Genomic DNA, 27,381 nt, shown 5'->3' with positions numbered 1-27,381 from the left:
TCATGCTATACATTAGTTTAGCACGATCTCTCAATGGTGAAGAATCACCAATTAAAAATCACAGTTAAAAATTCTAGCAACTGGATCCGGATCTTCACCAAAATCGAATCATTTCGTCCTTGTCACACACTCAACCTGCCCACCAAATTTCATCTGAATCCATCCCCAACGTTTTGAGATATCCTGCACACAAACAACCAAACAAACACAAACAACCAAACAAACAGGGGTGAAAACATAAATAACCTCCTTCCACCTTCGCTGGCTTAGGTAAAAATATCAGGGAGTTCGACAGTACTCCATATGTCGGGATGGCATGGGAAAAAAAAATGGCCACCCATTCAAATGTGTACAAAACAATATGCTTAAAAACTTCTATATTGTGAAGTCATAAGCATTGACTGTAAAAGCCATACCTTTTATTCTCGAATTATCTAAAGGATTAATGATACACTAACGTGATTGCACAGACACTAGAATCCTTAATTTATAGGCGTAAATTTTTTTTTTGTGAATATCCTGGCCAGATTGAGTGAAAAAGGACTGGAAAGACAAAAACATCATGGAAGAAATTCAAATAAGGAGATAGAGAATAATTGTGCATGTCCATCGTGTGTGGGGTGGGGGGGGGGGACCATCACAAAAGAGCGATTTGCTGGAAGGCTGACTAGCTAAGGAGGGACGGACGACCAAGATAAATCTGTTGATGTACAGTAGAAAAGGAGCCGAGTGAGGTATAAACCACCAGAACAGCAATCAGTCAAGTAGTGCCGAGAGAGACAAAGATGGCGAGGGTTCTTCAAGAGGCTTGATCTACATGCAGCCAGGCATGGCAGGGTCGTATGCAAGAAGTCAGCAAAGCATAGAAATACTGCACAATAAGGAACATACTCGTCCATTCATCAAAACAAAACAGGCTCAAGAGTCGAGAGAGAGCATTTACTTTGAGCAGGTTCCTTGGTATACCCTCAAATTATCTCTAAACATGCAATGTACATCTCACCAGACTATGCCCGTTGATGACCAGAGCATATTCTGCGATGGGTCTCGTCTTGTTAGGAACGGTTTCGAAATGTTCAACCTCGATGATCTTCTTCATGGCATTTCTGTGCAAGCAGTGGCAAGCAAGTTCCTTATTTTATCACAATATTTGGCTGCTTCCATCGGTTCAATAAACGTATAAGTGGTGAGTAAATGATGTTCCATATCACTAGGTGCAATATTATATTTTGGACTTATGCCATTTTTGCACAAATAATATAAAGACAGACCCACATTATTCTTTGATGCCAAAAATTGGGCTCATCCAGAGTCCAAAATCGGAATCCGTATTATAGTAAAGGCTGGCAAGATGACCCAGAGGTATGCACACATGCCTCAAAGCTGTAGAACCTAGGTTTGAATCCCAAACCAGCTATAAACTGTCATCCCGGTGTTTCATAGGCAGGGTGATTAATCAATGGGTGTGCCGTCCCTCAAGTGGTGGTTAAACGGGACGTCCCATCTGCCAGCATTAGTTGGTAGGCGTGAAAGATCCCATGGTGTCTTTTGTGAAGAGGCGGCGAACTATCGCCAGCACCATGGCCAATTCCAAATTCCTGGACTAATTAGTGCTGGGAAGGCAATGACAAATCGCCCAGTAAACCATTTCCAAGAAACTGCTTCAGCAGCACCAGTACTCCGTAGTAGAGTACGGTACATCAGAATCAGAATAAAAATACCAGTGCAAAAGGCTATTGTTTGCAGTGGATTTTGTGAGATATTCAACATTTATATATGAAGCTGGTACACTCAAGTTCCAAATATGTATAAGAATTTGTGTTTGGTCTTGATATTTGGAAACTGCTCACTCTATCTCTGCACGAACTTCCTGTTCCAAGTGGCCAGAAACAATGAACATCTCCATGTCATCCCAAAGCATGTTACATGAGTAGCCAATGTTCACAGCGGTTTCTGCAAAACAATAAAACAAATGGACTTTCATAGAACAGCAGAAGGTAAGTAAATCAGTGCATGCATAACCCTAAAAATTCGCTTGCGTTTAATGCACGCTCGAGCCGATACCAGAAACAAAATGAAGAAGAAGAATAAACTGCATAACCCACTGTGTTTGGGTCTATTTGGCAAAATAAAAGGTAAAGCAATTTTCATTTCCTGATATCTTTTGTAGACCAGAAAACCAATAAAGACAACCAAGATAACAAACTGGAGATAAAAATGAGTTTGCTTTAAACACACGCCCGAGCAGATACCGGAACAAAAATGAAGAAGATCCTCTCGAACCCAACAAGTTTTGTTCGTTTCTCGGCTGAGCCTATTTCATATTTGAAAAAAAAAAAAAATTCGATGTACATAGATGTTAATAAGATATTAATATTTCTTAATATCTCTTCTTCATTTACCCGAAAATAAATTTAGTCCATTTTTCAGCTCCTGCTCGACTGTGTGCATTTGTACCTTGTTTGTCTCCTGTGAGCACCCAAAGCTTGATATTAGCCCTGGCGAGGTTTGCAATGGCATCAGGTACTCCATCCTGCAGCTTGTCCTCAATCGCCGTTGCGCCGAGCAGCTGTGTCACACCATCACATGTCAATGAGAACCACGTCGTAGTGTAGTGCTTGCATGTTGTAAAGTCCGTTTCACTTGAGAAATTTACAGTTGAGCTTCAAGTATCATTTTGCCAACATGTTGCATTTTGGTTTTAAAACAATAATAATAACTAGAATGCAGCCAAGGGAGGCTCCGATTCATGGCATTATGTGTTTCTTCCAAGAAGTCATGGTTAATACAAGTTCCTTTTCAAAAAAAAAAAAAAACTTCAAAGCAGGAGGAGGCCATGAGGCCCAACAAGCCTGCACAATGGTTGTTTGTCCGTGCATTATCCTTTTTAAATGCTGAGCATCAAGCAAGGAAGCAGCACATTCCACTTTAAAGTCTTTGGTATGACAATTGGCTGGACTTTGAACCACCGACCTCCCAAACTTGTGATTTGATGCACTAAAAACAATTTTCTTCAAAATCAAGTAACTCTGCACGCATGTTCACAGTATGTGGAGATAGAAGATTTATTCCATTTTGTTATTTTTTAAAAAAAATTACTATTTGCAGTTTTAGTTTCTGTTGGAGTATTGGAATTTATTGTCTTGGGTTAAATTAATGTTTGATTTTAAGATGCATGTAGCCTCTAAATTCAAGATCGAAAACTGCTTGGCCAATTTCCCTCACATTTTGCACATATTCTCAGGATAATCACAGGTGCAAAATAAATTTGGCCCCCGAGCTCCCTCCACCCAACCCCATCATGGATGGGGAGATGAAAAGTAGGATGCATATTTCAAGCACTGGTTAGTTTTAGTTGTTTCTGATCCTTGGCCACGGCTGCTGTTGATCTCAATAGAGAATGTCTGCCCAAGAGAGTCAACCTTCCCTCTCAACTATAGTCTCTTGAGCCCTTTGTTCCTGCTTACAATACTCTTTTGATTTGCTTCCTCTCTCTGCTCAGCATACAAATACTGTGATCTTTGCGTCTGCGAGTTTGTCCGTTTGTCGGCAGAATTACTCGACAATATCAGCAGGCATAACTGTGAAATTAGGCACACAGCTTCATATTGTACAAACAGACGTGATTATCGCATTGCTCATGTGTCGGCCCATGACCGTGGTGTGAGTAAATACAGTCCTGCACTAAATGTCATTTTACATTTTGACTTGTGAGCTCAAAGTTGAACTCATCTGAGACGTTCCAAAGATGAAGGTCTGTGCCAAATATGGCGATTCCCACTGCCCTCATTGTTTAGTTATTCTGCTGACAATCAGGCAGATGAAATGATCGCAACACTCACACACGTGGATTACAGCCGGGATATGAGGAATTACATTGCTGTCACGTGCCCTTGGACGGACGTACACACACACGCGTTTAAAAAAAATGACGTCGTGGATTGATTTTTCCGAGTTTTAACTGTGAGGGTCCGAAAAAGCTGATTTGGCTTCACCCCTCCCTACCCCCCTTCAAAAATAATTGAATATACAACAATATATTTATGTCCCTATGCCTGCCCCACTGTTCTCCTTCCCACTACTTAAACAATTCAATACACTAATATATTAATTTAATCTGCTGTTGATGGAGTGTAGGCAAGATGGCTGAAATGGCCTTCTCCTCCTGTGTCGATTCATTGTGAACAATGACCAAAACGATCATACCTTCATGTCCTTTTCAATTTCCTCATAAACAGCTGAAAGTTTTTCTTCACGCTCATCCATTGCTGTACTTGCTTCATGATGACGTCTGGACCACTCCGCAAAATCAGCCTCGTCCAGGTCTTTATAGGCAAGGCACAGGGTGCGTAGACCTTCGCCAGCAAACATCTGCCAGCACAAAATGTCATTCTCTGGCTCATAAAAATACCATCCCCACCCTCATCATGTGAAGGTGTCTTCAAATAGCTACAATATATCTGGATGTACAGACACAAGAGCAACTCATAAGCACGCAATGCAAAATCTGTATCATACGAGTACATGGTGATCGATTTACGGACAAGCATGTCAATCACTTACTCACCAAAAGGGTGCCTGCCATAACACATTCCGTAGCAATAAAAAGGATTTACAGTCAGTTTGATAACATAAACCTGCAAGTGTGTATGAAACCAATCAAAGGGTATTGTACTGGAGGTGTTGAAATGACGCACCCACACAATACACACCTCTGATACGAATGGCAAAAACTGGATGGTGCAAACAACTAGAGAAGGTAAGCCAAAAAAACAGTGCTTAGTCCCCAACACCACACCCACCCATGCACAACACCTAACGAAAACTCCAATCATGCAATGCACACATCATCACCAGATCATGAGTAAGTAATAATAACAATAATACTTTAAAAGACACAGCAGACCATCAATAATGCAAATCAACATTTATTCGCTTGAGGTTTGGCAAAATAAAAACCCTCAAATAGGTATTGTCTCTTTTTTTTTTCTCCGAAATGACACACAATATCAATGAAATTTGACCACAACCTTAAACACCTGTGGGTGCACCAAAACTTATCAACCTAATCAAAATTTGCACTCATTAAGGGGGTCTACGGGGGAGGTTCTGACCCCCCCCCCAAAAGAAGTATTTGATCTCTTTTCTGAACTACACACAGAATTTCAATGAAACTTGACCACAACCTTCATCACCCCTGATGTACCAAAGTTTGTTCATGGCATTAAAACAAATCAGCGTCTAAGGGGGTCTAAGAGGGGTTCGAGTGATTGTTGCCCCTGATCCAGGTGAGCTTCAGGACAGGCAGTCATTTTTCTTTAGCAGGATCGGCAGTCCACCCCCTGGAAGAAAGGAATCAATCTATGGATACATTTTTGGCTCACTGGCAGTGGTGGTGGTCGTATGGCAGCTTAGCTGGCAGGGTTGCTATCACTTCTTGAAGCGCGACTGTATCGCTGATGCAGTACCCCTCAACCAGTACACACACTGGAACTGGTACTCATTTCGCCGACCTCGGAAGGAAGACAGGCTGAGTCAACCCCCTGGTGTATTAATTCAGCAGCCGACGGGGCTTGAACTCAGGACCTTAGGATCCCAAGCCGCCACCCTAACCACCGAGCCAACACCAGGCTAGGCTCACTGGCAGTCATTAGCATAGAGTGGATTCCCCCCAAAAAGTGAATTGTCATGCCATTCTATGAGGGAGTGTACACCTTGTGCTTCGAGCACCTCTTAATCGGAATGGTGACTTTCTAACCACTCACTGACTGACCGACTGACTGACAGATATCAATGTTTGGTACTTTCCAGGTGAATGAAAGCTGAAATTTTGTGTGCCGACGGACATCAAAGCTGATACACCTCGAAAAAAACCCCGAAAATCACAGAACTGTCAGAGAGCATCCGTAAATGAAAATAAAAATAAATGAAAAAATATATATATATGCAGTGAGCGACACGAGGCAATGGGGGGCAACGGTAATTTTGCGTGCTGACAAACATTGGAGCCAATACATCGGGAAGAATCACAGAATCATCAGAGAGCATCTGTAAATGAGAAAAAAAACAAAAATAGGACCACCTGCCCTGAAGTTCACCTGGATCAGGAGCAACAGTCATTCAACCCCCCCCCCCCCCCCAGACCACCTTAGACACTGAATTTTTAAATGCCATGAACAAACTTTGATACATCAAGGGTGACGAAGGTTGCGGTCATTTCATCGGAATTCTGGGTGTAGTTCTGAGAAGAGAGCAAATACCTATTTTGGCGGTCAGAAACCCCCGGTAGACTCCCTTCATGAGCACAGATTTTGATGCAGTCAATACATTTTGGTAAATCACAGGTGAAGAAAGTTGTGGCCAGGTTTTATCAAAATTGTGTGTGGTTTCGGAGAAGAGAGCAAATACCTTTGGGGGTCAAAAATCCCCCTGTAGACCATCTTAATGAACGCAGATTTTTATGCGGTTGACACACTTTGGAAACGCACGTAATATGAATGTTGTGGTCAAGTTTCATCGAAGTTGTTCGTGTAGTTTCGTCGAAGAGAGCAAATACCTATTTTGAGGGGTCAAAAAAACCCCCCTGTAGGACCCGTTAATGAGGGCAGATTTTGATGCGGCCGATAGACTTTATTACATCATGGGTGAAGAATGTTGTGGCAAAGTTTCATCAAAATCGTGTATATGGATCAGCAATAATGACTGAAGTGTTTACAAACTGACTGACTGACGCACTCACTCACTCACCTCCGGATACTGTTCAAAAGCTCACCTGACTAAAGTCAGGTCAGATATGGGAACATGCGCCAGAGCAGCGTGTTGCAGCATCCACTTTCCGCCGGTACTCCAGGGACCTCCATCTGGCTACCCTCCAGGAGATGCCTGGCCCATCTCCATCTCCTTGAGATGCCGATCAACCTGCCACAACCTCCTCCACCCACGAGGGTCCCTTCGATGAGAGAATCTGGTAAGCAGGATCAGCATCAGGAAAAGGAGCGAGATGTCCATACAGCTGCGGCTGACACTCACCGACGATGCAGGTAACAAATCTCATTTGAGTCTCTCTCAGCGACTGCTCATTGGACACAAAGTCTGACCAGCGACAGCCAAGGATTCTCCGAAGAGACCTGGCACGAAAGGAATCAAGTCTCTGTCTCATATCCGCAAAGATGAGTGCATCATCGCTGAAATCAAGGTTAGAGATCTTGCATTTCCAAAACGATGCACCGCACTTGATCTCTCTGACATCCTTTCCAGAATCGAGTCCATACAAGCGCTGAAAAGTGTGTATATATGTGTGTGTGTGTGTATATATGTATATATATGTATATATATATATATATATATATGTGTATATATATATAGACAGAATAGGTGTACCAGATCCCTGTGTCATAAGAGGCGACCAGGAAGGGCATCCGGCGTAAAACCTATGCCAAATCATTATGCAGATCATAATGGATGATCCGCTGTGGCGACCTCTTACAGAAACAGCCGAAAGAAGAAGAAATAAATATATATATATATATATATATATATATATATATATATATATATATATATATATATATATATATATATATATATATATATATATATATACATACACACACACACACACACACACACACACACACACACACACACACACACACACACACACACACACACACACACACACACACACACACACACACACACACACACACGCACACACACACACACGCACGCACGCACGCACGCACGCACACACACACACACACGAGTTCCGTCTAAAAAGTAACGGGACTGACCCTGCTGTGTGCTCCACTTACACAACTTGAATGAGCGGGTTGCGTCAGAGTCTTTCGCAACATTCCAGCAATATATTGTTACGGTTATGGAAATTCGCATTACACCATAAAGAGTCCTCAGGTGAGATATCTCGATAAGTCCATGTGTAGTTAGCCCACACCCATTGTATAGAGGGAATTTATGTGATCCATTCGGGCTGCGATCCTTCAGTTAGTCGTTTTTCTTTCTCTATTATTAATTTGAACAAGAACAAAACAAACCAACAATGACGCTTGTGGGTTTTTCCCGCCATTTTTCCCCACACTTGGTGTGAAGGAAGGGGGGAGGGCAGCTCACCACCGATTGGTGGATGAACAGAGTGAGGCGGTCGGGGTGAGGGAACGCCCCTTTTCGGGAACCTTCTTGAAGGATGGTGGAGCCGAAAACGGGGCGGGGCGAAGGGTGGAGCCGGCCCCCACAAAAGGGACGAACGAGTTGGTCTTCAGTTTGGGTTGGTTCGGAGTTCAGTTGGGTTGGTTCGGAGTTCAGTTTTGGTTGGTTCGGAGTTGGTTTGAGTTTGGAGTGAGCCTTCTGCTTCTTCGTGAGCTCGTTGTTCCTGCCCTGTTCTGCGATCCTCGCGCGAGCCCTGGGACCCCGTACGCGAGCGCGGGAAGTAGCGCCGAACGAGCCCCGTCCGTTCCCCCAAAAACCCCGACCGTTCCCCCAAAAACCCCGTCAGAGCTGTCGGGCGGTCGACGCGAGCTCCGCGCGGGACGAGCTCGGTGCGCCACGCCAGGAGGAGACAAAGGAGGGCCTCAAGGCTGCGGTTCCCCAAGGCTGGACGACGCGCCCAGGGAAGTCGCGACTTCCTTTTCTTTTGGGGTTTTGTGTAAATGTCTGTGGGTGGCGCCAGTCCGTGAAGTAGAAACTGTGTAAGTGTTGCCGTGTGTAAATAATTCCCTTTTACTCGGTTGTAGCTCTGCATTGCTTTTATTGTTTTAACTGTTATATGTGCATTTTTGTATGGACCCTGGTGTTGGTGCAGTGGTTCGGGCAGCGGATTGGGATCCAAAAATCCTGAGTTCAAGCCCCGTTGGGCCACTGAATTAATACACCAGGGGGTTGATTCAGCCTGTCATCCTTCCGAGGTCGGCGAAATGAGTACCAGTGTACTGGTCCGGTGTATACCCCGGTTAAAATAGGTGTACCATATCCCTGTGTCGTAAGAGGCGACCACGGTTGCGTCAGGAAGGGCATCCGGCGTAAAACGTGTGCCAAATCACTATGCGGATCATACGGATGATCCGCTGTGGCGACCCCTAACGGGAGCAGCCGAAAGAAGAAGAAGAAGAAGAAGATGTGCATTTTTGTATGGCTGTATATACGTGCTTGCTTTGTGTCTGTGTGTGTGAATAAAGTGCATTGCTTGTGAACTGTTTGCCTGTTTCGCTTCGTCTTTTCCTTGTATCACGGAAGGGATTGATAGTGGGTTTAAAACGCCCGGTAATTAATCGGAACCGTCAAGGCCGATGATAACTCCGCTCGGTTATCCCTGTAATACGGAATGAACCACTTAAGCGGTTCGTGTCCAGAGTCGGCCTGTGGCGTGGTACGATCGCCCGGTTGACCACTCGCGCAGGTACTTAGGTAGGTCGAATTTGGCGAGCAACCCTATCCTGCGCGGGTGGGCAATTGGCACGATCATGGTGAGGTTAAACCCCCACCCGTGACTGGTTCCGGGCGATAGTTCATGGAGGGTCACGACTGAATTGTCTGTTCCGGTGGGCGAGGCGGCCGCCATTCGAGTTACGTGGCCGATCGCATGCTGGCGGGCGCGAATTCGCAACAATATATATGAATGGTGATGGTTGACTGTGCTCATTGTGTGATTTTTTTTACAGGTCGTGCTTTACACATTGTCTAGTCTGAGTCGTCGCGCTATGAGTCATGGGCAGAGAGCCAATCTGAAGTTTCTTGCTAAGCTTGGCAAACACCTTCCGAATCCTTCGCAATGCTGCAGCAAGTCGACGGGGAAGAAACGATGTCACATACACATGCATTTGAATGGCACAAGAGGTTCAAAGAGGGACGGGAGGAAGATGAAGACGATCCACAGTCTGGAAGACCGTCAACGAGCAGAACGGTGGACAACATCGAGCATGTGAAGCAGATAGTGCGCGCAGATCGTCGACTCACGGTGCGGATGATTGCTGAGGAACTTTCCATCAACAAGGACACTGTCTGGAGCATCATCACTGAAAATCTCGAAATGCGCAAGGTGTGTGCAAAGATGGTCCTCAAGCTATTGTCCAAGGACCAGAAACAGCAAAGAGTCACTGTTTGTCAAGACATTATCGAGCGCCTCGAGGACGATCCAGACCTACCCAGGAAAGTCATTATTGGTGATGAATCGTAGATATTTGAATACGATCCCGAGACCAAACAGCAGAGTCGTCAGTGGAAAAGTCCGGCATCGCCAAGACCAAAGAAAGCAAGGATGTCAAAGTCAAGGGCATTAAGGTGAAACCCGAACCCTTTTGACATCAAGGGCATCTTCCACTTCGAGTTTCTACCACAGGGTCAAACAGTGAATCGATACGTGTACAAGGAGATCATCTGGCACCTCGTGAGATCAGTCCGGGACAAGAGGAGGGATCTGTGGGAGAACAACGCCTGGGTACTCCACCATGACAACACCCCTGCTCACAGTGCCCTGAGCATCCGACAGTTTCTGGTGGAGAGGAACATGCCAACTCTGGAGAAACCCCCGTATTCACCAGACTTGGCCCCTTGTGATTTTTTCCTATTCCCCAAGCTCAAGGGGTTGATCAGGGGGGACCCTATTTCCTGATGTGGAGGCCATCAAAAGGGCTGTGACGATGGAGCTCCGGAGGATTCCAGAAGAAGCCTTCTGGGGGTGCATCGAAACGTGGAAGAAGAGGATGGCCAAGTGTGTGAGACTGGAGGGAAACTATTTTGAAGGGGACGAGCTGTGATTTCAATATATTTTTTGGAATAAAATTTCTGTGAAGTCAGTCCCGTTACTTTTTTTAGACGGACTATATATATATATATATATATATATATATATATATATATATATATATATATATATATATATATATATATATATATATATATATATATATATATATATATATATATATATATAGATAGATAGATAGATAGATAGATAGATAGATAGATAGATAGATAGATAGATAGATAGATAGATAGATAGATAGATAGATATATATATATATATATATATATATATATATATATATATATATATATATATATTGTTGTGGTTACCAAATTCGCAAACCACCATTCAGGTCCCTTAGGTGAGGTATCTCGGTAAGTGCATGTGTAGTTAGGCCCAAACCCGTTGTCTAGTGGGAATACATGTCATTTATGCGAGCTGCGACTCTTCAGGATAGCCGTTTTTCTTTTACTATCTTTATTTTGGACCAACCGCCATGATTACCACCACAACCACAACATCAACCAACAACCACAACCACCGCTTCACCACAACCGCCACGACCTTCACGTCACACCTCGCAACCGTAGCATCGCCACCGTTCTTGCCCCGCTGTGGGTACCGGTGTTGGACTCGTGCAGGGCGCACGTTGAACAGCGTGTACAAAATCACGGATTTTGTGCTTCAAAAACGGATCAAAAACGACACACGCCCACTTTTTGCCGTCCAATCGGTGAGCGAGGGGCGATTTGGCCCCGCCTCCAGAACGATCGATATATGCAAATTTGTGGATCAAAAAGCCTTCACGCCCACTTTTTCTCGGGCCAATGGGGAGCGAGGTGAAAGGTCGAAGGGAGGGGGTCAAAGGCGAAGCTACGGGGGGATAAAAGGACGGTGTTCGTCAGTCAGCAGAGTGAGAAGTGTGTGGAAGTCTGGAGCCCGAAGCCTGCAGTAGCTGGAGAAGCTGAAGAAAGTCGAACGAGGAGAGCCCAAAGAAGAGTCCAGGGTGGAGAGTCCAGAGGCGGAGAGGCGGCAGCGGCGAAGGCAGACGAGGGGGTGCTCGCGACGGTGCCGGGAGCTGCACGCCCGAGGGAGGCCGGCAGCGCGTCCTGGCCGAGGTGGAGACGCACACCAGGGGTAATAAAGATCCTCTATACCCCGAGCATCAACAACCCCCTCCTGTTTCCCCCCGCGCTGAGATAGTGCGACCAAGGGGGCCCCCTTTCCCACCCCCTGCCAGACACTGTCTGCGAGGCCCGCGGATTTGAGGCGCCATCGCCGCTCCGCGTCTCATCACCAGACGGGTAGGCGCGACCCGGTCTCGGCCTCAGGCCCGCCTCATCCTTGAGGGTATTTCTTTTCCTTGGTTTTGGGTATGTGTTGTCGGCGCCGTCTGTGAAGTAGAATTGTATAAGTGTTGCCGTGTGCTCGGTAGTCGGTATTAGCTCTGCATTGTTTTCGCTTTTATATTTGCTTTTTGTGTAAATGGAATTGTGTTTTTTTTGTGTGCTTTTGGTGGAATTGAATCTGTGTGCTTTCCGTTCGTCGCGAATAAATGTGCTTTATTGTTGAACTGTTCTCCCGCTTCGCTTCGTCTTTTCCTCCATTGAATCCCCATCTCGCTTCACGTAAAGGGTTGGTAGTGGGCTGAATACGCCCGATAATTAATCGAACCGTCGAGGTCGACGATAACACCGCTCGGTTATTCTGATAGTACGGAACGGGTCGCTTAAGTGGCCCGTGTCCAAAGTCGACCTGCGGCGAGGTGCGATCGCCCGGTCTACCCTCCGCGTGGGTACTTAGGTAGGTCGAATTCGGCGAGCAACCCTATCCCACGCGGGGGCTGATTGGCTCGATCGCGGTGAGACCAAAAGGTCCACCCGTGACTGGTTCCCGGCGTTAGTCCGAGAGGGTCACGACTGGATTGTCCGTCCGGTGGGCGACGTGCCGCGATTCGAGTTACGTGGCCGTCAGCACGCCGGCGGGCGCGAATCCGCAACACTGGTGTCAGGTCGTGCGATACAAATTCATCGCCCTCCTCGCGGCACTGGTATTGGAGAACGGGACAACGGGCTCTCCTGTCTCCAGCGAAATTCACGGGAATCGGTCCAGGGGTGAGAGAAGCGACCCCCGATTCCCTCCAAATTACGAGCGAGCTAAATTAACCCTTCACGAGAAGCAAGATGGCGTCTCAAGGCGAGCGGGAGCCGGGGGTATTAGAAATGTATATGTGTAATAATGTAGAGTCCATGGTCCAGGATGGAATCCCCGTGCAGGAAATGTTGATTGTGCAGGAACACGGACTCGCCCAACTGAACCCAGAGCCCGAAATGGGTGCGGCAGCGGCCGCGGTGTATGACACCTCCCCCCCCCTCTCCACCAAAACCCTTCCCCAACCCTTGCCGAAACGGCTCAGCTGAGTGCATCCGACGTGGCCCAGCTGAAATGAGAGCGAGAGGTGAACCTTCAGAGTTTAGGCTTTATTCCATTTGATTGGAGCCGCTTCTGTGGGCACACCAGGAAATACAGGTTCAGCTAGGAGTACATAAGCAGTAACGTATACATGTGCAGTTAACCATTGCAGACTAAATCCGCGTAAGCACGGAGTTCGATATAATCTCCATTCTCACCAGTCAATGAGCACCTTCAGTTAACGAGCATCAAGTGGACAGCCGATGTCAATAGCAATGCCTCGGGGACAATCACTCGTGCCGCAGAGAGACATCCCCTTATACGCGAGACGCACAACATGTGATCCCGCGTCATGTCCCTCGATTCACGTTAATTCACCACATTCTCCTCACCTTTAAAATGTAACTAGGGGCCCATCTTACACACCATGATTGCTTTAGCACTATAGGAGTATACATTTCAAGCAACGCGGACTAAAAGATCTACAGAAGCATACATGCCAAGCAGTGATTATTTTGAGTTGTAGGAGCATGGAAATGAGCATCGATATATGATATAATGGGCATATAGGAGCATGAGCAGCGAGAATGCCGATAATCCCCTTTACAGATTGAGTCGTCGAGGGGGCCTTATTCGTCGACCTCTCCGGGAGTAAACGGCAGTTTCACTTGAGGGAGACTCCCGATCCTCTTGGTGAGCCTCGACTTGTGCCGGGGATGACTCCTCGATCGCTCTCGGGTGGAACGCGGCAGCCCCGTTCGCTGGCGGAGTTCCTGGGGGGGAAATGTCAGAAGGAGGAGTGCCAGGAGGTGGTGTACCGGCGGGAGGAGTACCTGAGGGAGCCAGATGGCGAACCGACACAGTGGTCTCCCTGCCATCCGGGAGCCTGACATGAGCATACTCTGGATTAGTGTCAATGAGTTCGACCCCCTCCACCAGCGGTTCATACTTGCTTTGTCATACCGGGCGTTTCATGAACACTGTACCGGGGTGGGTCAGCCAGTTGGGCACCGTTTGACCGTCAACATAACGTCGTTGGTGAGTAAACATACGTTCGTGAGGAGTGGCATTTGTGGACGTGCAGAGCAAAGAGCGTATGGAATTCAGAGCGTCAGGAAGAGTAACCTCCCATCGCTCGGGGCCCAGTCCTCTCGATTTCAGCGCCAGAGTTACGGCTTTCCAAATTACTCCATTATACCGTTCCACCTGCCCGTTTCCCTGTGGGTTGTAACCCGTCGTTCGACTAGTTGCTATGCCGTGCTCTAATAGGAATTGTTTTAGCCCGGCCGACATGAAACACGGCCCTCTGTCTGAATGTATGTACGAAGGTCTCCCAAACATAGCGAAGAGGTCAGAGAGACATTTTACGACAGTGCCCGAGGTCATATCCGAGCACGGAAACGCGAAAGGGAACCTTGAATATTCATCAACAACGGTGAATATGTATCTGTTGTCTGTTTCGGTCGGTAGGGGCCCTTTGAAGTCGATGTTTAGTCTCTCGAAGGGGGAAGTAGCCTTGATCAGTCTGCCAGAAGCCGCGCCATAGAATCTGGGTTTTAGTTCAGCACAAACAGGGCATGAAGCATTCATTTGTTTAATATCTTCAACAGAATAGGGAAGATTTTGTCTGCGTACGAAATGTGCCATCCTGGTTACCCCTGGGTGGCACAGAGACACATGGAGGTCTTGCAAAGCCTGACTGATTGTTGCCGAACTGTAGACCCGGGAGAAGGTATCTGCAGCAGGGTTTTCTTTCCCGGGCCGGTAAACAATGTCGTAACTGTAGCAAGCTAGGTCTATCCGCCATCTCATAATTTTTTCATTCTTAATTTTCCCGTTATTTTTCCCATCAAACATGAATGCCACGGATCGTTGGTCCGTAACGAGCGTGAAGTGGTTTCCCAGTAAATAATGTCTCCATTTACGCAGCGCTTCGACGATGGCGTACGCCTCCTTCTCTATTGCCGAGTGTCTCTGCTCGCTTCTAGAGAGAGTTCTCGAGAAGAAAGCGACCGGCCGCCCAGACTGATTAAGTGTAGCAGCTATGGCGTGATTTGAAGCGTCGGTCTCCACCACGAAGGGCACCGAGCTGTCGATCGATAAAACCACGGACTTACTGATATCATCCTTGAGATCGTGGAAAGCTTTTACGACAGCGGCATCTGGTGGAAAGTTTTTGCAATGCACTAGGGGATGTATTTTCTCGGAGTATTGCGAAATCCATCTTGCATAGTAAGCGAACATCCCGATCACCCGGCGCATTGTTTGCAAGTCCTGAGGTGGTGGAAGCTCACGGAGCGGGCGCAATCGCTCAGGATCAGGCTTAATTGTGCCGTCGGCTATTGTGTAGCCGAGAAGGTCAATTGACCTTGCCGAGAATACGCATTTCTCGTAGTTGAGAGTCAGATTATATTTTCCAGCAATGCTCAAGAATCTGTCCAGATTCCTATCATGTTCCCTCTGATCCCTACCGCACACTGTGACATTATCCACGTAAACAAAAGTGTCTTCGAGGTTTTCATCTGAGATGATGTCGTCCATAACCCGTTGGAAGCAAGCTACTCCATTCGTGACACCGAATGGTATCCTTCTGAACTGGTAGAGGCGCCGCCCTGCCTGGAATGCAGTGTACGGTTTGTCTTCCTCTCGGATGGGAATTTGATGATAGGCGCTTCGCAAGTCGATGGTACTGAATACCTTATAATTGGCCACGCGTTCGACCATCTCATCTATGCGCGGCAGGGGGTAGGCGTCGAGTTGGGTGAAGCGATTGACCGTTTGGGAATAATCGACAACCATCCGTTTCTTATGGTTCTGACTGCTGGTTACTAACACCTGTGCGCGCCATGGCGAATCGCTCGGTTCTATAATTCCTTCTTCCAGTAATCGCTTGGTTTCCGAAGTGATGAAATTCATGTCAGCAGTGGTATATCGCCGCGATTTGATCGCTATCGGTTTGCAGACCGGCGACAAGTTAGCTTGTCCAATCAAATGGAATAATTTGAAATGAGAGCGAGAGGTGAACCTTCAGAGTTTAGGCTTTATTCCATTTGATTGGAGCCGCTTCTGTGGGCACACCAGGAAATACAGGTTCAGCTAGGAGTACATAAGCAGTAACGTATACATGTGCAGTTAACCATTGCAGACTAAATCCGCGTAAGCACGGAGTTCGATATAATCTCCATTCTCACCAGTCAATGAGCACCTTCAGTTAACGAGCATCAAGTGGACAGCCGATGTCAATAGCAATGCCCCGGGGACAATCACTCGTGCCGCAGAGAGACATCCCCTTATACGCGAGACGCACAACATGTGATCCCGCGTCATGTCCCTCGATTCACGTTAATTCACCACACCAGCTATGCGCCATGCTGGCGGCAATGAACGAAAAGATGGATGCGAATACACAAAAATTGGATGCGAATACACAACAAATGAACGGAATGGAAACAAACATGAAGGAAGAAACGAAAAAGTTCCGGGGTGAGACGCAGAACATGGGCCGATGCCTGCAGGCGGGCATGAAGGCCGTTAGCAGGGAACTCAAAATGGCGACTCCACGTGTAGAAGCAAACGAGCTGGAAGGGGGTGCAACGGCTGACAGGCCCGCGGTGGAGGCGGGTGAAAAAATAATTCAGGGGGCGTGTTGGGCGAGGGTCGTGACAGAGGAATCGACGGTGACCAAAAGGGAAAAATTAAATGGGGAGACCAAAACGTGTGAGACGAGACACGAGGTGACGACAAAGGAAATAATAATAGTTGAGACAAGGGAGGTAAAGGGTGAAGAGTTGGCAGTGACGGTAGCCGGGAAGGGAACGATAGAGGAGAGACTGCACGGTGAGGACGGGGTAAGTGACGCACACACACACACGGAGGTAGTGGAGGACAATGGGGGTGAGCTCGCGGAGCGTGTAGGGACCCAGTGCGAGCACCTGGGTGGCCTCCTCCAGGAACGAGGGGAGGGAGGATGCCCCCTTGAGGTGAGTCACGACCAGGTGAGTTCGGTCGTGCTTTGCGAGGTTGAGGGGACGAGTGCTGTGGACGGGTGCACGGAGAGCTTGGGGGGTGTAGAGGCCCCGGAGACCCTTGTGGGGACACAAATCCCCAGGGTGGTTGTCCCTGTGTGTGTGGTGCAAGGTGTGAGTGCGTCCCCGTGTGTGGAAGCGACCCCGTGTGTGAGTGGTGTGGTGGCGATGGTGCCGGAGTGCGTGCTTCCCAGCACGCCGTGTGTGGAAGAGGCACCGTGTGTGAGTGTCGCCGTGTGTGTGAATGAGGCACCGCGGGTGAGTGCCCTCGCGTGTGTGGATGAGGCACGGTGTGTGGATGAGGCACAGCGGTTGAGTGCCCCCGCGTGTGTGAGTAGTATGGTTTGTGTGAGTAGTGAGGCACGCGTGAGTGAACGGCTGTGTGCCAGGGAGACCGTGTGTGTGAGAGAGCGGTATGTAAGGGAGATGTCGGTTGGCATGCGGGAGCACGCAGCCACGTCTCCCGGTGTGAATGTGATGGAGTGGACTGTGTGCGTCGTAACACGCAGGTGTGCGTGGGTTGAATGGAGACGGAGACGGCGACATGGGAGGAACGAAAGCCGAGTAGCGGCTGTAGTTGTTTCGAGGACCGTGCCGGGTTCACCCAGCAGTGAGCACGAGGTTCGTGCTGTGCAACGCACGAGACCACCACGTGCTCGCTTGCGAGAGTGAAGTCCCGGTCCGGAAACGCCAGCGGTGGATTTGCCGATCCCGCGGACGGACAAAGTTTAGGCAGGATAACGGATTTGGACCGGACGGGTTCTCCACGCGATCGTGTGTGTGAAGCTCCAACGGGGAAAGCACATGTGTTCGCGTGGGGAACCCCTCGAGACGTGGGGCTTGTGTTTTTTTTTTATGCGCACGGTGACGTCATGGCTGCACGTGTGGTTGGAATCCGGCAGGAGGGGTATCTCTGCCGGATGGTACCGTCCAAGGAGGGACGAGGAACACGTGCAGCTGCATGACGTCACGGGCAGGTGTAAAGTGCGCGAGCTCTGAGTTGCCGCGCAGGTGCTGCGCATGAAAAAAGAAAAAAAAAAAAAAAGAACAACCCTCACTTTCGGGTACACAGGATTCCTGGGCAAGGGGTGGAAGACCCCCTTGATCTAGGGCACAGGATGGAAACTAGTTAGGGGGAAGGGTTAGCATAGCTAGACCGACTTCATGGGGCAGGGGTAAGTCCTCATGGAGTCCGTGGAATGGATTAGGTAGAGGGATTATAGCGAGATTTAGGTTGGGTAAATAATTTTTGGGACATTCGAGAACAGTGACAGACAGTGAATGTGTAGTGGGGACGTAGCTTAGCTACGTAGGTTAAATGGAACGTGCTATAGTTTAAGGGACGACGTGGGAGCACGAGTTAGTTAGGGGATGTAGTTAGAAGGATGGCAGAGTTCAGTGGTGTGTGTGTTGAAGTGTTGAAGAGTTGAGAGGTGAGTACATGGTGAGTGAGTGAGGCCAGCGGGTCTGTGTGTGTGGAGTGAATGGGGAATGCATGGTGCGATGAGTGATTGGGGGGAGGAGTGACTCCCGCCCAAGGGACCCCGGGGTCAGAGTAAAGTGAGTTAGCTGGGTTAGTCAAATTGAAAAATGGAGGTCGTTTTGCTGTTGGTGGGAAAGTAGGCTCGAGACCCATTTGGAGGGGTGCAGGAGCCCTGTTGACGGGCTTGGGAGCGTGGCTGCGAAAGGTGAGTATCGCTGAGTGGGTACCCCGGGCACCAGGCTAGTCGGCCGCGGTAGGCCATGGGCCCATGGGGGGCCGGGATAGAGTAGTGGGCACGGGTGCGCCTGCTTGGTGCGGGGGCCCGGGGCGCCATTAGCCGCGTGGGCAGTGTTGTGGGCACGGGTGACCCTCGGAAAGGGGCCCGGGAGGCCGGCCTGCCACGTGTGCGTTTCAGGGGAGGTGCCATGGGGGGCACTCCCCGGTGTTAGGGAGCTGGTAGGCTCGGAGGCAGTGTAGTGCCCGGGGGTGCCATAGCGGGAGATTCGGCAGAGGGTCGTGCCTGCCAAAGGGAGCCACGTGTCCCAGCCAGGAGACCGTGTGAGGGCACGGAGAGAAAATTGGGGGGCGAGGCCCGAAATTGTGAGGACACCAACACAGGCGACGGGAATCTGGGTTGTTAGAACCAATAGTTTAAGCGAGAGGCGCTTGTTGAAAGCCCCGGGGTAGTTTAACAGTTAAATGGTTAGGGTAGATTAGGAGATGTACCCCTCCGCACCATCCATCCCCTCGCTGTCGTTGTGGGCCGCTGGACCCACTTTGGTTAGAGATCGCCGAACTCTGGGGAGGCCATTCTGAGGCTTCATTGGGCCTCGACACAGGACGTTAGCTCTCCCTTATTCCCCTCCGGGAAGGGAACGTAGGGGTTGGGAGTAGGCTAGGTGACAGGATAGGTTAGCCGAACAAGGACGATAAAGGGGGTTAGGGGACGATTTACAGTGGGGAAGTAAAAAAAGGAAAATAAAAAAAATTAAGTGGGGGCTAAATTGGGGTTTGACAAATTAAGGGAGTGGGTATGTACAGTGACAGGCAAAGGCGATAGGTGGGAGGGAGACAGGTAGGTAGGTCCGAGCCCGCCTTCCAAGTGGCCAGCACCACCGCACTCCCTCCACCAACCTCCACTGAACGGCAAAGGCTGGCCAACTTCATCGGCTGGCCGTGTTTTGCTGCAAGGCAGAGGCCGGCTAACTTCGTCTGCAGCTGCTGTGCTGCAAGGCCTGTGCCGGCCGGATCATCTGCAGCTGTGTTACTTCAAGGCCTGTGCCGGCCAGTTCATCTGCCGGTTGTGTTTGCCTGCAGCGGCCTTCTTCTGCGGGCTGTGTTTGTCTGCTACCTTTGCCATGCCATGCCCACTGCCCACGTTCACCAGCCCCGTTCAATTTTTGCTTTGCCCCCCCCTGTTCATTTCCATGTGCGCCAGGATCCGCAAGGCAACAGTTTGCAAGCTGCGAGAACTGCCCTGTTGGCAGCTACAACACGGGCCTGCAGTGGCGGCCCGTGCACCGTGTTTGTGTTCATCCATCCATTCGTTGTGCTCATTGCGTGTGCCACTTGAGCTGGCACGGAGACTGCGTTTGTGCAGCCCATGCACCGTTGTGGTTCACTGCGTTCAGTTCAAAAGGGAAGGCCTTGGACTGCGTGTGAGCAGCCAGCCACGTTCCCTGTCACCTGCATTGTTTTGAGCCAGAGACTGCATGCGAGCAGCCTGGCTCCCTGCTAACTGCTTTTCTTTTGCAGAGTTCAGTGATCCTGGGCCATGGTTTAGTGTAAAATTTGTAAGTTAAGGTTAAGATGTACTGTAAATATGAGTGCGCCCCCGGCATGTTTGTCTTAGCGCCGGCAATTTTATTTAAGTCGTCCGTGTGAGTGAGTTTGTTTAGGTAGTTACGCAGCCCTCAGGTTATTTATTTTGGGGACACGAATACCATGAATGTCGCACTCAGGGATCCGTAGGTAAAATGTACTAGGGGAAAACTACACATGATGGCACACGAAAATTTGACGACTCGGGACGAGTCTGTAAAAAGGGAAGGGGGTAGTGTTGTGGTTACCAAATTCGCAAACCACCATTCAGGTCCCTTAGGTGAGGTATCTCGGTAAGTGCATGTGTAGTTAGGCCCAAACCCGTTGTCTAGTGGGAATACATGTCATTTATGCGAGATGCGACTCTTCAGGATAGCCGTTTTTCTTTTACTATCTTTATTTTGGACCAACCGCCATGATTACCACCACAACCACAACATCAACCAACAACCACAACCACCGCTTCACCACAACCGCCACGACCTTCACGTCACACCTCGCAACCGTAGCATCGCCACCGTTCTTGCCCCGCTGTGGGTACCGGTGTTGGACTCGTGCAGGGCGCACGTTGAACAGCGTGTACAAAATCACGGATTTTGTGCTTCAAAAACGGATCAAAAACGACACACGCCCACTTTTTGCCGTCCAATCGGTGAGCGAGGGGCGATTTGGCCCCGCCTCCAGAACGATCGATATATGCAAATTTGTGGATCAAAAAGCCTTCACGCCCACTTTTTCTCGGGCCAATGGGGAGCGAGGTGAAAGGTCGAAGGGAGGGGGTCAAAGGCGAAGCTACGGGGGGATAAAAGGACGGTGTTCGTCAGTCAGCAGAGTGAGAAGTGTGTGGAAGTCTGGAGCCCGAAGCCTGCAGTAGCTGGAGAAGCTGAAGAAAGTCGAACGAGGAGAGCCCAAAGAAGAGTCCAGGGTGGAGAGTCCAGAGGCGGAGAGGCGGCAGCGGCGAAGGCAGACGAGGGGGTGCTCGCGACGGTGCCGGGAGCTGCACGCCCGAGGGAGGCCGGCAGCGCGTCCTGGCCGAGGTGGAGACGCACACCAGGGGTAATAAAGATCCTCTATACCCCGAGCATCAACAACCCCCTCCTGTTTCCCCCCGCGCTGAGATAGTGCGACCAAGGGGGCCCCCTTTCCCACCCCCTGCCAGACACTGTCTGCGAGGCCCGCGGATTTGAGGCGCCATCGCCGCTCCGCGTCTCATCACCAGACGGGTAGGCGCGACCCGGTCTCGGCCTCAGGCCCGCCTCATCCTTGAGGGTATTTCTTTTCCTTGGTTTTGGGTATGTGTTGTCGGCGCCGTCTGTGAAGTAGAATTGTATAAGTGTTGCCGTGTGCTCGGTAGTCGGTATTAGCTCTGCATTGTTTTCGCTTTTATATTTGCTTTTTGTGTAAATGGAATTGTGTTTTTTTTGTGTGCTTTTGGTGGAATTGAATCTGTGTGCTTTCCGTTCGTCGCGAATAAATGTGCTTTATTGTTGAACTGTTCTCCCGCTTCGCTTCGTCTTTTCCTCTATTGAATCCCCATCTCGCTTCACGTAAAGGGTTGGTAGTGGGCTGAATACGCCCGATAATTAATCGAACCGTCGAGGTCGACGATAACACCGCTCGGTTATTCTGATAGTACGGAACGGGTCGCTTAAGTGGCCCGTGTCCAAAGTCGACCTGCGGCGAGGTGCGATCGCCCGGTCTACCCTCAGCGTGGGTACTTAGGTAGGTCGAATTCGGCGAGCAACCCTATCCCACGCGGGGGCTGATTGGCTCGATCGCGGTGAGACCAAAAGGTCCACCCGTGACTGGTTCCCGGCGTTAGTCCGAGAGGGTCACGACTGGATTGTCCGTCCGGTGGGCGACGTGCCGCGATTCGAGTTACGTGGCCGTCAGCACGCCGGCGGGCGCGAATCCGCAACAATATATATATATATATATATATATATATATATATATATATATATATATATATATATATATATATATATATATATATATATATATTAGCGCTGGGCTGATGTCAGAACCATTAATCGGCAAAGGCAAATATCAGGCATTTTTAGGTAATCTGCATCGTCCGATTGGAATAAATGTGGAGTGCTGATTACCAATTACAGTTGGAGTGCTAAACCACCACATATATATCCGTGGATCCATTACAGTTGCCCGGTTTGAGTCATATCAAAGCAACCACAGCAGTCAGGTGAGTCCACGGCCCCAGGCCTGGATCACGGCCAGTCCACTCCCTCTACCATACTGGTGGGACTGCCGAGCCACCAAAGTGCTCTGCTGATAGATGCTCCCATCAAATATAATTCTGCCAAGCAAAACTTTAGTTCAACAGCATAGTCTGAGACTGGTTTGAACCCTCTCCAAACTTTAACCTGCAACTACCCTAAACCACCAAACAAGACTGCCAGAACAAGCAGAATCCACCCCAAGCAAGGTATATTGAATAACAAGCAAATGTTCAGGCAAAGGATGACATAAAACAATAAAATAGCACCGCAAAGCGGGCGTAACCGCTCAGCCCCTTGACGCAAACCAATTTCAAGATGGTGGCCATAATGAAACTCGCAGCATGCCCATTTTCGAAAGGAGCCTTCCTCTACTTAACCCCAACACACCCAGCAAAAATGGATGTAATCGGACAAGGCGTTCTCCTCAAAATTGCCGGAAACCAATTTCAAGATGGCTGCCGTGGCGGCCACAGTGAAAATCGCAGCATGGCCATTTTGGAAAGGAACCTTCCTCTACTCAACCCCATTATATCTCGCCAGAATAAAATCAATGTGTGAAGCCGTTCTCAAGTTATTGTCCGGAAACCAAATTCAAGATGGCTGCCCTAGCCGCCATATTGGATATCGGATTGTGCTGTATATCGAAAGGAACCTTCCTCTAACCACCCCCATTATACCCCCATGAAAATAAAATCAATCTGTAAAGCCATTCTCAAGTTATTGTCCTTTAACCAAATTCAAGATGGCTGCCCTAGCCGCCATATTGGATATCGCATCGCACTGATAATTATCGAAAGGAACCTTCTCTACTCAGCCCCAACACACACTGCAAAAATGGATTTAATCAGACAAGGCATTCTCCTCAAAATCGACGGAAACCAATTTCAAGATGGCTGCCATGGAGGCCACATTGAAAATCGTAGTGCACCCATTTTCGAAAGGAACCTTCCTCTACTCAACCCCAACATACCCTGCAAAAATGGATTTAATCGGACAAGCCGTTCTCCTTGAAATCGGCGGAAACCAATTTCAAGATGGCTGCCATGGAGGCCACATTGAAAATCGCAGCGTGCCCATTTTCGAAAAGAACCTTCCTCTACTCAACCCCAACATACCCTGCAAAATGGATTTCATCGGACAAGGTGTTCTCCTCGAAATTGACGGAAACCAAAAGTTGACAGATGCCCGGACAACGCCTGTGACGACAATACCCCTTTTTCAGCCCAATTCGGGCTGAGGGTTAAAAACAGTACAAATATGTCAGTTATAACTAAACAAAAATAAATTCACCTCATAACCCTTTACTCGATACACGCCCTCAAAACAAAATAAGCGATCAATACATTCCTTAATTATTCTCATCTTAGGGCCCATTCAATCACACGACAAGATATACACAAAGAAAATTTGACAAGACAAGAAGAGATATGGTCGGCAAACCCGAAAATGAGCCTGGAAAAAAAAACGTTCCAGTTCTGGCAGGCGGCTGATTGATCATTCCATGCCACTGGCCGAGGGCAGAAAGCGAAGCAGCTTGTTTGGAGAGGCGCGACACAGCAGCTCTTCCATCGGTTCGGCGCAGACTGAAGCACCAAGAAGAGAACAACACTCCTTCGATTCCAGGTAATGATTCCGGTCCACAGCTGTCTTTTTAATCACCTATCTCTCGGCAAGCCCCTCGGGTGTTTACGCTTTTCACCTCGAGTTCAACGCAAAATCCATGTCGCCATGTGCGTAAAAGACACATGCGTAACCAATATTCCACGAGCCTCCTGTGGTGATTTTATTTAACTGGAGTTTCGACACCGCAGTTTCGACAGCACCTGTTCATTCCTCCGTGGTATCTTGCTCCTCAAGGTTTTGTGTGTGCTTTTAAAAAGAAACATTGAAACAGGTACAGAGGAAAAGAACCAAAAACATAGCCAAAGGTTTGGTGGGGGGAATAAACAAAAAGGATGGCTGTGAATGTCTATCTACACATTATAGCAACAAATATTCACCCATCCATTGGGACCATACTCTGTACAGAGCGTTGGTGCTGCGGAAGCAGTCTCCTGGGCTAATGGGCATAATCCTGGACGGGTTTCCACTCTGACACAGGAGACTCAAATGGCTCAATCATCTCAGCAAGCTGGAACTTATTTTGCCGACCTCAGAAGGATTACAGGCTGAGTCAACCCCACCTGGTATTAATTCAATGACCAAGCAGGATTTGAACTCAGGACCTTAGGATCCCAAGCCCACCACTTTAGCCATTAAGCCAACACCATGCATACGCATATCTTACCTCACAATTAATTGGAAGGTTAGATAAGCGCACTGTTTGGTCTTCTCGGTTTCATTGATTGCATTTTCGCTTCCCGTGTCCCCGTTTCCACGATTACCTCCACCACCGAAGGTGGAAGGAGGTTATGTTTTCAGCCCTGTCTGTCTGTTTGTGTGCAGTATATCACAAAAAGTTGTGTACAGATTCGGATGAAATTTGGTGGGTACATTGGGTGTGTGACAAGGAAGAAATGATTCAACTTTGGTGAAGATCCAGATCCAGATCTGAAATTTTTTTCAGCGATTCTTCACCATTGAGAGATAAGGCTAAACCAATGTCTATCACGATATCTCAAAAAGTTGTGTACGGATTCCGATGAAACTTGGGGGACAGGTTGGGTGTGTGACAAGGACGAACCAATTTGATTTTGGTCTGATCCGAATCTGCATCTGCATACGAGAATTATTTTAATTTTTTAAGTGATTCTTCACCATTGAGAGGGCCAAAAACGATACATAGGATGATATTTCAAAAAATTATTGGGCCCGATATCTTCTCGTGGATCAGGCATTGCATGGCAGAGGTAATCGCTCTACCGAGTGCCCTTCTGGTTTCACCTATGTTACTTTTAAAACGAGTGCTGAGTTTTCTGAGTCATGATCTCATTCCCCTAAATCCCCCATTAAGCTGAGCACTCACGTTGAAAATTGTTAAAGCCACATTGCGGTGGATTATCTACACACACACACACACACACACACACACACACACACACACACACACACACACACACACACACACACACACACACACACACACACACACACACACACACACACACACACACACACACACACGAATAAATTTTTGCAACACTTATGCCACTTAAAACATATAAAGTGGACATTATAAAAGGATCTGTGTACATTCCAGCTCGATAAAACAATTATGGTTGAACGTACATTCAGATGTTCAGTCGTTTTTAATGTCAGTTCCCGACAGTCTTCATGAAGCAGGTCAAAAATGATGGTGTCGGCACCCTTGCAGTAAAGCTTTATCTTGCCTTCTGGATTTCTTACTGATGGTTGGGAACATTTGAAAAAGTAAAATCAATAGCTACACTCCATGAAAAGCCATCATTGCATTGACTTCTCAATATCAGAGGACAAAAAATAAAAATAAATAAAACATCAGAATTTATTGCTTAATGGCTAGAGAATCTGCTCTGAGAATACGCCATCAGTGGTTCAAACCCCAGCTGAGACATAAAAATGACAATAAGAAGTAGAGGTACATTCAAAGTACGCTACCCCCATACAAAATAAATAAATAAATAACAAGTCCTCCAGCATGCAACGTTGCCGGGGTGCCTTCGGTGCCCGGCGATGCTGCCATGCAACACACGGAGACGGAATTGGGAGGGAGCGGTGTACAATAATTGATTGATTAGTTGATTAATTGCATAATTAAAAATTTTTTTTAAATAATTAATTTCTTCATCAATTGACCAATAGCCCACCAAAAGCACCACCGTTTCATCCAAATCTGTAACTTTTAGAAAATTACGTAATTCATCGAAAAATGAATAATTAATCGATTAATTGATTTATCAATAAATCTAAAAGACCCTTTATGGCCAAATCACTTATTCACCGTCACGTCCAAATATCAGCTTCCTCACTCAAAATATACCTGAGATATTGCCCAGATGAGAAAGAAAATAAATAAGGAATGAATAAATCAATAATAATTAAGTAATTCAGCAATTAATTGATTAGCCAAAAATTAAAATATATATTCTTTTTGCCGAAGCACATCTTCACTTTTGCCTCCAAAATTTCAGCTTCCGAGCTCAAAGGATGGCTGAGATATCACAAAGACAAGCAAACAAACAAACGGAGTAAAAACATATGACATCATGCATCGCCGATATATGAAATTGGGAAGGAGCGGTGTACAAAAAATGAGAGGATGTTGAGGTCACGGAGAGATTCACTTACCTTGGCAGTGATATTCATGTCTCTGCTGGCTGTGAGCCAGAGGTCAATAGACGTCTGGGTCGGGCTCGAGGAGTCATGGATTCATTGGATCATGGGGTGTGGAGGACGAAAGTCTGGGTCTTCAGGTCATTGGTGCTTCCATGCTTGCTCTACAGATGTGAGACTTGGATTCCAACCAGGGATCTGAGACGGAGACTTGATTCCTTTAGTACCAAGTGTCTTCGGAGAATCCTTGGCTATCGCTTGTCAGGCTGTGTCCAATGAGCGGTTGCTGAGAGACTCAAACGAGATTTGTTACATACAGAGTCCGTGAGCGTCAGTTGCGGCTGTATGGACCTGTGGCTCACTTTCCTGGTCCTGATCCTGCTCACCAGA

The 27,381-nt window shown here is 47.9% G+C and overlaps 1 protein-coding gene across 7 annotated transcripts in view; it reads right to left on the bottom strand.

Moving 5' to 3' along the window:
* ATP8B2 (ATPase phospholipid transporting 8B2) overlaps positions 1 to 27,381 on the bottom strand; it is a 145,893-nt gene that overhangs the window by 11,905 nt on the left and 106,607 nt on the right. For all 7 annotated transcript variants that reach the window (XM_085848702.1, XM_085848703.1, XM_085848701.1 and 4 more), the window contains 5 exons: positions 25,969 to 26,084; positions 4,207 to 4,371; positions 2,458 to 2,569; positions 1,851 to 1,953; positions 1,004 to 1,106 (listed from right to left, as the gene is read on the bottom strand). In XM_085848702.1, coding sequence (XP_085704828.1) covers positions 1,004 to 1,106; positions 1,851 to 1,953; positions 2,458 to 2,569; positions 4,207 to 4,371; positions 25,969 to 26,084 — 599 coding nt within the window. The remainder of the gene's footprint in view (positions 1 to 1,003; positions 1,107 to 1,850; positions 1,954 to 2,457; positions 2,570 to 4,206; positions 4,372 to 25,968; positions 26,085 to 27,381) is intronic.

The sequence above is a fragment of the Eptatretus burgeri genome, chromosome 12, assembly GCF_056783735.1.
Source record: "Eptatretus burgeri isolate ZD-2024b chromosome 12, Ebu_testis_v1, whole genome shotgun sequence".
Taxonomy (NCBI): Eukaryota; Metazoa; Chordata; class Myxini; order Myxiniformes; family Myxinidae; genus Eptatretus; species Eptatretus burgeri.
Note: the sequence above shows the minus strand (reverse complement) of the source record. Positions and strands in the feature narration are given on the sequence as shown.